The sequence below is a fragment of the Toxotes jaculatrix genome, chromosome 17 (genome assembly GCF_017976425.1).
Source record: "Toxotes jaculatrix isolate fToxJac2 chromosome 17, fToxJac2.pri, whole genome shotgun sequence".
Taxonomy (NCBI): domain Eukaryota; kingdom Metazoa; phylum Chordata; class Actinopteri; family Toxotidae; genus Toxotes; species Toxotes jaculatrix.
The window spans coordinates 15,234,719-15,248,711 of record NC_054410.1 but is presented as its reverse complement, the minus strand read 5'-3'; the positions used below and the strand labels follow the sequence as shown (position 1 = coordinate 15,248,711).

At 39.7% G+C, this 13,993-nt stretch overlaps 1 protein-coding gene across 1 annotated transcript; it reads left to right on the top strand.

Annotated features, from left to right (window-relative positions):
* The first annotated feature begins 233 nt into the window (after positions 1–233).
* LOC121197669 (sodium-dependent lysophosphatidylcholine symporter 1-B-like) lies at positions 234–12,295 on the top strand. The gene is made up of 14 exons (XM_041061373.1): positions 234–507; positions 2,074–2,202; positions 2,829–2,953; positions 5,800–5,923; positions 6,008–6,086; positions 6,173–6,324; positions 6,423–6,513; positions 7,196–7,314; positions 7,623–7,706; positions 8,936–9,019; positions 9,108–9,220; positions 9,360–9,503; positions 9,770–9,934; positions 10,226–12,295. The coding sequence occupies exons 1-14, from the start codon at positions 424–426 to the stop codon at positions 10,278–10,280; spliced, it is 1,548 nt and encodes a 515-aa protein (XP_040917307.1). The 5' UTR covers positions 234–423; the 3' UTR covers positions 10,281–12,295.
* The last annotated feature ends 1,698 nt before the right edge of the window (positions 12,296–13,993 follow it).

The following is a 13,993-nucleotide window of genomic DNA, read 5'->3' as shown; positions in this document are numbered from 1 at the left end:
ACTTTGGCGTGTAGAGTCACCTCAGTGTGCGTGTGTGTGTGTTGACAGATTATATTTTATTGTGAAAGCGTCGTGGCAGTTTCACCGTGGTCTGACACTTCATCGCAAAAGCCTGCATGTTTAATGTTACCGTTTACAGTATGTTATACGCTGACGTGGAGGCATGACTTCCTGCAGCGCGTGCCGAAAAACGGGACGCGTGTTGTCACGTCACAGCCGGCGTAGTAGAATGAATGAGCTGGGACCGAGCACGAGAGAGTAGAGCGAACAGAGCACCGAGCGATACAACATGCTGATGTGAAGCGGCTTTTTTCTTATCTTTTTTTTCCCTTCTGACACTGAATCATATCACAATATCGACAAATAAAAATTAATTAAAAAAAAAAAAAAAAAAAAAAAAAAAAACATCGTCTTGAAAGCACAATGGCACGAGGAGAGGGAGTCGAGCAGTACACGCCGAGTTTACTCGCAGGCAAACCTATAAATACAGAAATCAAGACAGTAAAGGTAAGTGAAGATGTGTATTTGTATTGTTTATTTGTTGTGTTTGTTGTGTGTGGCCCCCCGCTTAATCAGGAGCGTAAAAAGGCGCCTAAATTGAACATTTGATAAATTGTCGTTACTTCCTTTCAGCATCTCGGAACCTCAAACATTCCCCTGACCTTGTTCTCGGGATTTGAATCTTACTCAGTTAGTCTGCCCTCGGGCAGCATGTTTGTGAGGTTGGCATACCGGTTTTAAAGGGACCATATCATTATCATTAAACTTAACATTTTGAAGAATCCCTCCAGACTATAGCGTTTATTATAATATTTAATACTGACGTGCTGCTGCTGCTTCAGAGCTGCATGATGCATGATTCATGAATCATTTGGTCTAAGAGACTAAAATTATGTGAACATATATATATATATATATAGAAAAGAAAAGAAAAAAGTGTTGGTATTTTGTATGAAAAGGTGTCACTGCATTATATTTTATCCAGCATTGTACAATCACAGGTCTTTTCAGCTTTAATTCAAAGCTGTAATCTGCAGCTGTTTTGTTAAGTGATTTAGCCTTTCAGTAATGTTTCAAGCAAAAATGCCAAACATTTAGTAGTTTCAACTTCTTTAATGGGAGAGCTTCTTTCTCTCATGTGTGATAGTAAACTGGATGTATTTTTGCTTTGGACTGATGGCTGGATAAAACAAAACTTTCCCTCTTGAGCTAGGGGAAATTTTATTGGGCATTTTGATAATGAAACTGATCATCAGTTGCAGCTCTTAATACATTTCATTCAATTCATTCATTCAAAATCCTCTTGCTGCCACTTGCTGTTTTTTTTTTTTTTACTTGAATGGAGAATATTTGTCGTTGAGGTTTTCAGTCCATTTTTGGTATTTTACACAGTAAACATTTTCCTCACCAGTCATTAAACCTTGCCTACAAGCTGTGTTTCTTTATTTGGCTTTAGTTTTTTTATTTTTAGCTCCACATCATAATTATACCAGCACGGTCTTGGTATGCTGAGGAGTGTGTCAGCGATATACTCCCAATATGAGGTGATGCTGCTTTTGAGCCTTTTGTGTCTCTGTGGATGTGGATTTGTAATCCCCCCTCCCTTGCTGACATCATCAAACCCTTACACCGCATTGGCTGTGGCTGCTGACTGTTGGCTACTCAGAATGAAATATCATACTACCTCAAACATCCCACTGCTACAGCCAATGGCTGCGCTGGAGTCTTCGTGATGTAGTGAGTGAACTACAGTAACCTCATAGTTTCACGCCACTTTCTGACTGCAGCGTATGGGCCCAGACTGCATCGTCTCTTTAATCTGTCACTAATCTGTCATTCTGAGCAGTGGGGTGAGGTAAATTAGCCAATCTCTGTCCCACGCAGTAACAGGTTGTTTAACACAACATCAGTGCCGCTGACAGAGTTTTGGACACAGAGATGGATGAGGGTAGTGGAAGCAGACCACACCACTGCCCACGTTAGTTCACCTTAATTATTAGCTCTTGTGAGACCATAAAGCCAAACCAACTGGATCACATATCTCCTCTATCCTCCCCTCTTCTTCTCTTCCAGCCAAAGGACGAGAGAAATCGTCTGTCTGTGTGCAGCAAACTATGCTATGCCATCGGAGGAGCTCCTTACCAGATCACAGGCAGCGCTCTGGGCTTCTTCCTCCAGATCTACCTGCTGGATGTGGCTCAGGTGATTGGCAAGGGTTACACACTCAAAAAAAAAAAAAAAAGTTAGTTCGCACGTTTTGGTCTCATTTGTTGCACTAAAAAAAAACACAATTCTACATTCATAAACCTTTGACTTAATTTGAAATAAATATATTTTGTAAAACTGAAAAAAATGTAGGAATACCTAAAGTGGTAACTCATTCCTTTATCTTTGCATTTTGGCATTTTTCCAGTCGCCACACACACTGATTAGTGTTAAGGCCATAGGTTGTGTTTGCTCTTCTCAGCCTTGTATCACTTTAACAGTTTCCGTCCTACAATATTCGGTCAAGCGCATTTAACCTGTACCCCTGTTGCTGCGCTTTGTTACTCAATTAGCAAGTAAGACCTTTCCACTGTACACAGTAGGAACTTAAAGGCCATTCAGGAATGAGATCATTAGAGTGGTTTTGAATGCCACTTTGTTCTTAAACAAGCTGCCATAGTCTAAGAAGTTATACAGCCTCAAAATGTCTCCGTAACCTCACTGATGTCGTGACTATTTTGAACCATTCACTACATCTATTCAGCAGTGCCATATGAGGTAGTATTTGGCATCCTCTTTGTTTTGGTTTCATGCCTCATTCTTTTTCCATTTCTGCCCTCTAGCTGGATCCCTTCTACGCCTCCATCATCCTGTTTGTGGGCCGGGCCTGGGACGCAGTCACAGACCCCACAGTGGGTTTCCTGGTGAGCCGGAGTAGATGGACCTCCATCGGCCGTATGATGCCCTGGTAGGTGCCTGAATCTCATAGCAGCATGTGCATTTCAGGACTGGTTCACAAAGCAAAGAGGAAATTAAGCAGTATTAAGGAAATACTGACAATGTGTACACAGCATGTTGAGTGGGCTGAGAATTGTGAGGCAAATGTACTGACAAAAAGCAGCTCATGGGCTGTTAGCAGTAACCATAGCAACAAGGTTGAAGTGGCCACCGAGGAGGAACAAGTGCAAGAATGCAATCAGTATGAAACAGAATATATATTGTGTACATCACCAGTCCTTATGGCACACACTAAAACTACAAAAATAACCTTTCTAATGCACAGACAGATGGAGAAAGCAGAAAAAGCATTTGCCCTTGATTCTTTGAATTTGTCTGGATTCATCTGTTTTTGGTTGCAAATGTGTGGTAGAATCTACCAACCGCTTTAACTTTTGGTTAAGACCCATGCGGTTCAGTTTTTGGCTCTGTGAAAACTTAACGAAACAGCTGGAAGAACTTTTAGCCACATAGTTAAACAGGTACAAGAGAGACACATAAATGTATCTGTGCCCTGTGGCACTTTCTTTTGTGCAATAAAAACATTCAATGTTACTCATCAAACTGCATTATTTATATCCTTGAGGCCTAACAGACATGTCTGGCTTGTTGTTGCGTTGTTAGCATTCTTGGTTATCATGTTTATTTATGTGTATCATTTCACCTGTGTGCTTCTGTATGTCTATCCTCATGTTAGACACATTTCTGCCATAAAGACGTTCTGATTATTAATTTTCTTTGTATACAGAGATCTAATAACCAAAGATACTAAAGATTTATCATTTCTGTCTATAACCTGGATGGGTGTTAAACTGTAAAATTCAAATCCTCTGCCAAATTTATACAGCCAAGATACAATGGCCATGTAATGTCGACCGTTGAGCTAATTTAGGAAGTGAGTTTGTAAAGAAAGATGACCTTGACATTCTGCTCTCGGTGTAAAAGGTGTTGAGCTTCTTTCAGATATATGTAGAAGGGAGGGAGAATGTGAACTGTGGCAGTGATGGTGAACTTCTGTTTTACTATCTGTAAATACAGGCATTTTCTCCCACATGATGCCGCAGTGATATCTTGAAATGTGATATCATCATGGTTTCTTTGAGTTAGAAATGCCGGCTGTGCACTAGAGCTGCACATTGTGGGCTGGGGGTGGGGAACGTACCGGCGTCTGCTGTGATTGGTCTAGCAACAACACACCATCAGCTTCAAACGAATAGGGAGGTTTCCATCTTTGTGTGTGTGTGCGTGTGCATGCATGTGCATGTTTGATTTCCTACACTCTTTTGGGAGGGGTTTGGCAGAAGCAGAAAGAGGTTACCTTAGGTCAAGAGATGTGCTTCGTTGAAATACTGGAGGTCATTGTTAACAAAGGCAGCGTGTATATGATCCTCTGTGTTCTGCGTAGCTTTTCGAACTGAAGTGAAACAACCAGGAGTCAGACAAGGACACACACGTGTCCTTTCTATTTGTGCTGAAAAAAACATTTCACATTAAGACGTTAACATTTTTTTTCTGTGTGTGTGTGTTTCACTTTGTAAGTTTATTGAGTGTATCTACCTCAGGGTCATTTCTTGTGTCTTACTGAGCTCAACACTGTTGCCTGTGTTCAGTTGGTCTGTATTTCCAGATAATTCTCATTATCTTATCTGATCTTATCCTATATTTGCTCAGACATTAAATGAAACCAGGAGGTGCGTTCTTTGTTATTTCCTACATGTGCCACAACAGAAGTGGGAGGTTTTACATATTACACTTGATGTCATTTTGCAGTACTGCAGGAGGGTGAACTGAAAGAGCGTAGCTCTTAACTTTCGGGCTGCAATGAACAGCTTTCTTTATCAATTAATCTTCCTGCCATTTTTTTCTTCAATTAGTTGTTTGGTCTATAAAATGTCACACAAGAGTAAAAATCACAGAGTGAAAGCAAGAGGGTGTTGGCTAAACAAAGATATTCAGTCACATTAGATAAAGAAAAGCTGTAAACCCTGACAACTGGAAAATTTTACAAGCAAAAATGAGACAAAAATATCAAAAAATGTTTTGACATTTTTGCTTGAAAAATGACTTAAACCATAAATTGTTTATCAAAACCATTTCCGATTATTTTCTGTTAATAGACTAATTGAGTAAATTACTTAATGTTTCAGCTTCACTTAGCTTCAAAAAGGCCAAAAAGACACATGGTTTCCTGTTGGCACAAAAATATCTGGTGTTTCCCCTCACTGCTCCGCAGCCACACCCGAGTCCTAACGGTGAAGGAACTTGTGCAAAAGGAACATTAAAAAAAAAGTTTGATTTCCTCATCTTCATTGGGAGATTTAGTTGGACTGTGGTCTGTTTAAAAACAACTTTCTGAAGTGGCACCAGCCTCTCTGTATGAGCCCTGGCACTGAGGTCAGCTGGAGGGCATGCAAGGCCGAGGGGGGTGAAATACCACTGAGACTGAGTGGGGATGAGAGTGAGGTAGAGCCCAAGTGGTATTGTCTTTGGGTCAGCCCACCCTCATCTACTTGTGCAGCCCAGACTGAGCCCTTTCTCCACACACAAGCTCCAACCAGGCAGGATTAGGGGGATTATTCACAAAGCGGCAGGAAGAGAGTAGAAAAGAAGTGACTGCTAAGGAGGGAAAATGAAAAGTGAGGGTTAAAGTACAGTAACTGTTGGCTGAATTTGCTAAACACACTCCTTAGCGGTGGGAAACAGCAGGCCAAGCACTTGTTTCAAGCCTAACAACGCAGAATCAAACTCAAATTAGAGGCAACATCCTTGCTTGGTCAGTTTTGTCTCCTATACAAACTTCTACCCATTCCTTCCCAGGATTGTTTTCTCTACTCCGTTCGCGGTGCTGACTTACTTCCTCATCTGGTACGTGCCTCCATTTGAGCAAGGGAAGGTCGTCTGGTACCTGATCTTTTACTGCCTCTTCCAGTCAATGCAGACGGTTAGTATTTCATGTTGACACTTCCCAGCGCTTTGTTCGTTATCTTTGCTCCCTGACTAACTGTGTGTTTGTGAATGTTTACAGTGCTTCCATGTGCCATATTCAGCCCTCACCATGTTCATCAGCAGTGACCAGAAAGAGAGGGACTCTGCCACTGCCTATCGTACGTCAGCCCTCAAGTATGAGCCAGAGGTTTTATATGTGTGTTGTCGTTCGTGCTCTGACCCTCCGTCTCTGTGTTGCTCTCAGGCATGATGGTGGAGGTGCTGGGCACAGTGCTGGGCACTGCAATCCAGGGACAGATTGTGGGTGGTGCCTCAGATTGTCCCACTGAGCCTGATGTCCCCAACAGCAGAAACTCATCCATAAACAGCACATCAGTTTCTTCACTGGAGGACACGGTGAGAGTTTTGAGTCCTTCACATGATGTTATACTAATGATGATATCTACATCTACTTGAGTTTTAGTCCAAGCTAATGTTGTAGTTTCTCTCCTCAGAAACAAGCTTACTTGATTGCTTCGGGGGTCATCTCTATCATCTACGTTTTCTGTGCCGTGGTCGTGTTTTTGGGTGTGAAGGAACAAAAAGGTATTGATCCGTGGGATAGCAAAAGAATTGTCATTTGTTGAAAGCCAGTGTGGAATATTTAAAACAGGAGTGTGGACTCAAGACTTCATATTGACCTCACGTGCAAAGATTAAAAGTGGCGCTAGAAAAAGAGTGCAGGGGAATCACGTCTACATTCTCCTGACGCCTCAGATACTTCAAATCACTCCGACAACAGTCAGGTTGTTTGGCGGTGCAGACCAGCTCAGCACAACGTGAAAAACTTTTGGTTCTGCAAATACAAGTGCTTGAAATTGCATCATTAATAATACACCAATGCAGGTCTGATTGTTAAGCTTTTAAAAATTAAAAAAAATTACAGTATTAATTATTCAGTATGTTAAAATTCAGTCTGCATGATGCACTTCTTCAGCACTTGAAATACAAAGTTTAGTGACTTTAGTTTACTTTATTCAGGACTTCATAGCTAAGATTTGAGACTTACATGGTGCATACGGAAAAAATGTTGGGGCCACATTCTGTCAGGCGCTAAATGTCTCTGCAGGAATCAGACAAATATCATAAGGTTTCTTATTAGATTTTCAAGATTTTTCATCATGAGGGCTGTTATTGTGCATTAGACATTTTATTTTAAATATTTTATTTTTTACAGCAGACATTTTCAGCTGGCTTATCTTTGTTCTCTTCCATGTTGTATTTTTAGAGAGCGGACATAAAAAATCAAACCCCCTCACCTTCCGTCAGGGCCTGTGGATGGTGATGAGCCATGAACCATACCTCAAACTGGTCATTGGCTTCCTCTTCACCTCTCTGGCCTTTATGGTAATGCTGTGTTTCAGTACCTGTCTCGGATATAGAGGTCATTTTAAATTAATTCAAAGGAGTTTTTAAATATTGAATAGTTCAACATTGTGGGGAATCCTTTATTTGCTTTTCTTGCAGAGAGTTAGTCGAAAAGGTTGATACTGCTCTCATGTCTGTAGAGCAAATACGATGCTGGACTGGAAGATTGGAAACAGAGGAACAGCTAACCTAGCAAAAAAAGCAAATAAGCATGTAATCCAAAATTGTTGAACTATCCCTTTAACTTTGACTGTAAAAAGATGACGCTTTTTCATTTCTTGTTCCAGCTACTGGAGGGAAACTTTGCCCTTTTCATCACCTACGCTCTTGGGCACAGAAACGACTTTCAGAATATTCTCCTGGTCATAATGGTGAGTGTTTCCATTTTCAGCCGAAGGACTCTCTACCTCCTTGTTAAAGTCCTAATCAGTATGATATCTGGAGGACATCAGCCCAACCTGCGGGAGAAAACCCCTGTTTGGCTGTCCTTGTGGGCACAAATCAAGGTCCCAGGGTTTGTGGGGTTGTCAGCAGTTGCTCTGAGGAGATGCGCAGCACAGGGGGTGAAAGGGCAGATTTTCAGGGTGAGAGGAGGTGTTGTTTAGGCTCCTGGGAACCTGTCTCCCAGCCACGCACTCACTCATGGTTAGCAGGAGATCAAGGGAGAGACAGGGACACAGTGGGGCTTTTGTTGCCCGGGCGATCCTTCACTGCCACCATGGGAACTGCAACCACTGGTTGCGCCCTTCTTTCCATTTTCCTCTCGGTGCTTTCTGCTCTGGTCTTATTCCCACTGAGTAGGAACATTTTTTGGCACTGTGTATCATATTAAGAGAGGTGGAAGCAGAGGGAGAGAATGGAAATATTTCCTCCAACTTGATGCTTAGGCTGCCAAGTTTTCAGTGACAGTGTTGTTCTTGTGTGGTCATTTGATACTGCTTGACCAAGTGTGGTCAAAGGTTGTCTGCCCCCTTCAGAGTTACGTCAGGACCCCCACAAAACATATTGTAGCCTTGTCACTTGACCTCCTCCTCCAGTGGGCACTTTATTCTTTCCCATGTTTGCCTCAATCCTTAGTAAGGCCCAGCTTTGATTGATTTCAGTGGAGAGTCATTTTCTTTTAGGGATAACCATTTCACACAGTTCCTTTGGATTAATATTCATTGTAACAAATGAATGTTCAGTTATAATTTAGGTAACTTCCATCATGCTCTGGGCTGCAGTCAGGATTTTAGATATATTGAGGTCAGTCCTTATTATACCTTGTCTGCCCATAATGTTGTAAGCGACTCAAGTGTAGATCGTTTCCTTGGCTCCAGAATTCAAGGTTTTGTTCCACATACAAAATGTATGTTAGACATATTATTGGCAGTAATGTGGGAATACTCACATTGTTTAAATTAAATTTAGATCAAAACGCAGCATAATCCATATGGCTTCAAGAATTTAATCTCTCTACCCTATGGCAGGTACAAAGGCTTTTTCCTAGTGCTGCTATAAATCATCCATTAAAACAGTACATTGGTAGCCTTAAGGATATAGCCTATGTACACAGAATAGTATTTAATGGAGTAACAATTTGGTGTCTCATGTTTTCCAGCTGTCTGGAACTCTAACCATCCCATTGTGGCAGTGGTTTTTGACCCGGTTTGGGAAGAAGACAGCAGTTTACTTCGGCATCTCTGTAAGTAAAAAGTGCTTGTTTTTGGTACAACATTCATTCAGGATGAGGTGTTATGGAGTTGCTGACATCCTTCTGTCTCTTTCTGCAGTGGGCAGTACCCTTCATGATCCTCATTGTCTGCATTGAGAGCAACCTGATCATTTCTTACTTGGTCTCAGTGGCGGCGGGTGTGAGCGTGGCCGCAGCTTTCCTCCTGCCTTGGTAAGCACAAGCTCATTCACAGAAACCAGAAACCTTTACTACATCCAAATACAGGTCAGTCACTGGTAGATGTTTTTTTTTCTTTTTTTTTGGTTGATTGTGTCTTGAGTTTCCTTCTAAATGTTGTTTGTCCATTCAGGTCGATGCTTCCTGATGTAGTGGATGACTTCAAAGTTAAGAACCACGACATCCATGGTCATGAAGCCCTCTTCTACTCTTTCTATGTCTTCTTCATCAAGTTTGCCTCTGGGATATCCCTGGGTATCTCTACCCTCAGTCTGAAGTAAGTTAATTGATCCATTCTTTGTTATATATCATTTCTGAAATTATTCTCATGTCCGTTTGTGTTTTCATCCTTAAAACTTTATCAGCACTCAGCTAATGTCTGCACAACTGTGATCTCTGAGCACTATTTGAGATTAGCTCCACATTGCAGCTCATCAGTCGAGGTGCTCATGTGGTCGATCACATAATCCTTCAACTAACCATCTTGCCAAACTGTACTCACATCGGCTCAACTTTCCTCCCTCCTTTTGCATTTTTTCCCAGATTTGCCGGCTATGTGACTGGGAGCTGCTCACAGCCCGATTCGGTCAGTTTCACCCTGAAGGTCCTGGTCTCTCCTGTGCCTGTGTGTCTTATTGCTGTGGGACTGTTGATATTGAAGACGTACCCTATTGATGAAAAGAGGAGGCAACACAACCAACAACTGCTGTAAGTGAGGAGTGAAACACGCACACAAGCATTTGCATATTTAAAACAAAAGTTTATACTTGATCCAGGTTAACTAAACACAGCTGGGTGCTTATTGTTGGACTCATGCATGACCACAGTAAAGAAACTAGTGAGATGCTAAATTCAGCTCCCGTTTAGCTGAGCTAAATTCAAATGAAAACCCCTATCAAACTTTGCTTTGCCCTGTCGTTTGCATATGTTATGCACCCTGTCTGCACAAGCCAAATCCTTTGTGTGTGACTCTTGGCTTTTCTCCGGTCCTTCAAACAGGGACTCTGAAACAGACTCTGAATCTGAAACTTCAGCACTTGGGAGCAACGTGTAGCATCAGAGGACGGCCAACTGCCAGAGCTGATTTACACATTTGCACAGGCCGTCAAGGGACATGACCACAAACTGTCTGGACAAACAGAGAAAAGACTGCAGACACCACTGCTGCCCAAACATCATTGGCATTAATCGGCTTCCTCCAGTGGATTACACAGGTTTACGTTGCCCTCTAGTGGCCAACCAGTGTCATCTTTTGTGTGATTCAAGTATTTTCTCGTCCTTCATGTCCAGCTGTGTCCCCTGTGTGTTAAACTGCATTTACTAAAACTAAAAAAAAGCAGCACAATATTCAAATCTCCACAGTGTATTGTTTTGTCAGTAAGTGTAGGGTCAAAGTCCCGGGTTAACCTCTGTTCCTGTCGCTTTCACTTCTCAGTATGCTTTTTCGTTTTTCTTTGCTTGTTTAGCTGAAAAACAACACTGGGATCTGTCAATCTTATAACCTAGAAGAATTTTTACCACTAAACTGGACAGGAAAATCTGATCACTCCATCACTTTAACGCAGATAAAACACATTTTGTGTCAGCATTCATTAACTCTAACTTCTACAAGTGGATGGCTAATGCTCATGGGAGCTGTAGTCATTAAATCAACCTATATTTCCAAAGATGCATCAGTTTATTGTTTACTGAGATGGTCCTGTTGCTATCCACAACTTGACTAGTTGTAAGCAGCTCCTTTATTTCTTTTGTGCATTGCATTCTGGGACAGTAGTACTCCTCTACTTCCTTTTTGTCACACCTCCAGTGTGAGTGCACTACAAACTTAAAACCTGGTTAGAAAAGCTTGGAATTGGGACACTGCTTGTGATTTGTGATATTGTTTATGAAGTATTTATTTGCTGGTTTACAAGATCGGATCCTCACTCGTGCAAACTTGAGTGTGATGTTACCTTTGATGTTTACCATGTCTGAGGTCAGCTCTAACTTTCCATTCAGAGAGTGCTCTGAATGGGAGCATATAATATCACCCCTTATTCCACTAATTGGAGTTGTATGAAGCTGTGCTACAGTTTCTGCTTTTCTCTGGTGGTGGTGTTGTTTCCTGTAGATCATCAAGGCAAAAACTTGTAATTGTACTTGAATCTTCTGAAGGGGAAGAGGCACCTCGTGATATGATGAACTGAATGTAGATTATCCGAATCACTGCCTTACACTCACACCTTAACTATTTGCAATGAGACTTTCTGTTGAGCTCGTTACCCAGACTGTTGGGTTCACTTTTCCTTTTGCTACTGAAAAGAATTTCCCATCACACCTTTTTGTGCTTTAACGTTGTAGCCAATGTCCATCAGGTTTAATAGCCATTTTTGAATGTGCTTTTACAGCGAAGTCAACTCCAGTATGAAGTCATTTCATCTAGCATATTCTCACTTCCCAAGGGAAGAAAAATGCTTTATTTAACTATTTATTTAAACTATCTAAGGGATTATAATTTTACCTATGAGAGCACATGTGTATAATAATTTATTAACAGTGAATGGTTATTGATGGATATGTGACTGGGTGATTTTCAAGTCCTGTGGAAAACATTTCAGAACATCAAAATGGTGTTTTTCTTTCCTTTTTTTTTCTAAGGAAAAAATATCACAAGTTGCCGTAATGTGAAATGTGAAAGAGCTGCCTTCATAGTATTACCACTCAAAAACAGCAGCCCAAACCCAGATTTTCTATTATAAGTTATTTAGGAGAGATTTGTCCTCTTTTTCAAACTCTTGATTTAACCTCAAATTATCTTATACCTTTACTGGATAAATTATTACGTTATAAAGAATTCAAATCTAAAACTTAATCGATTCCTGCATAGTTTTCCTTTTTAGGCATTTGAAGTTGCACTGAATGAACTGAAAGAAGCACATTACATCTCTCCTTGGTGTTTATGTTCTGTTGTATGTATAAATTGTAAATACTTTTTTTTTTTTCAAAGTCTGATTATTATGAGCAATATAAAAGTCAGAGAAGAAAGGTAGCGATGTGATGATTTTTAGTCAGTGAATAAAGTTAAAGAAACAAAATCTGTTTATTTCTTTGCAGTGCCCTTAAAACCACACCGCCATCCTATGTGTAAAATGTTTCACCACCTTTTTCAAGCAGCTGGATGAGCTGTATTAACCAGGGATATATAATAGTACATTATGTAGGTTGGTATAAGGTATAACTTCTTTCCAAAGATAAAGGCGCATTTGTGAAAACCAAACCTGGTAAATGCACGGTGAATATCACTATAACGTTATTTTAACATTTAACACTTTAGTTTTTCATTTTTCATCTTTCATATTAGGGCTGAACCCTTTCAGAATGATTGCAGCAAGACTTTGTTACTTGAATCTGTAAAATGTGTTTAACAAAGACATCTCTTGCCAAGTAAAAGCGCCACTGGTTACTTGAGGAGGAAAGCAAACAAAAAAAAAAGTGCCTATTTGGGTTTATATTTTGATGCCTTTCCGCCGTGCAACGTTTTTTATGTACGACTTTTTTTATGACATTTTGAGGCCTTACTATACTATGACTTTTTTTGGCATATTTTGATGTCATACCATACTATGACTTTTTTTGGCATATTTTGATGTCATACCATACTATGACTTTTTTTTTTTATGACATTTTGAGACCTTTCTAAAGTCTGACGTTTTTTTGGCATATTTTGACGCCTTACTATACTATGACCATTTTTATGACATTTTGAGGCCAAATAAAAATTTGACTTTTTTTGGCCGATTTTGACGCCTTACTATACAATGACCATTTTTATTAAATTTTGAGGCCAAAAAAATTTTTGACTTTTTTTGGCAGATTTTGACGACTTACTATAATATGACGTTTTTTATGACATTTTAAGGCCAAAAAAATTTTTGACTTTTTTTGGCCGATTTTGACGCCTTACTATACTATGACCATTTTTATGAATTTTTGATGTCAAAAAATTTTTGACTTTTTTTGGCCCAAAAAAAACGCCTTACTATACTATGTAGTTTTTTATGACATTTTGAGGTCAAAAAAAATTTTGACTTTTTTTGGCCGAAAAAAAAGCCTTACTATACTATGACGTTTTTTATGACATTTTGAGGCCAAAAAAATTTGGACTTTTTTTGGCCGAAAAAAACGCCTTACTATACTATGACGTTTTTTATGACATTTTGAGGTCAAAAAAAATTTTGACTTTTTTTGGCCGATTTTGACGCCTTACTATACTATGACGTTTTTTATGACATTTTGAGGTCAAAAAAAATTTTGACTTTTTTTGGCCGATTTTGATGCCTTACTATACTATGACGTTTTTTATGACATTTTGAGGTCAAAAAAAATTTTGACTTTTTTTGGCCGAAAAAAAAGCCTTACTATACTATGACGTTTTTTATGACATTTTGAGGTCAAAAAAAATTTTGACTTTTTTTGGTCGATTTTGACGCCTTACTATACTATGACGTTTTTTATGACATTTTGAGGTCAAAAAAAATTTTGACTTTTTTTGGCCCAAAGAAACGTCTTACTATACTATGACGTTTTTTATGACATTTTGAGGTCAAAAAAATTTTTGACTTTTTTTGGCCGATTTTGACGCCTTACTATACTATGACGTTTTTTATGACATTTTGAGGTCAAAAAAAATTTTGACTTTTTTTGGCCGAAAAAAAGCCTTACTATACTATGACGTTTTTTATGACATTTTGAGGTCAAAAAAATTTTTGACTTTTTTTGGCCCAAAAA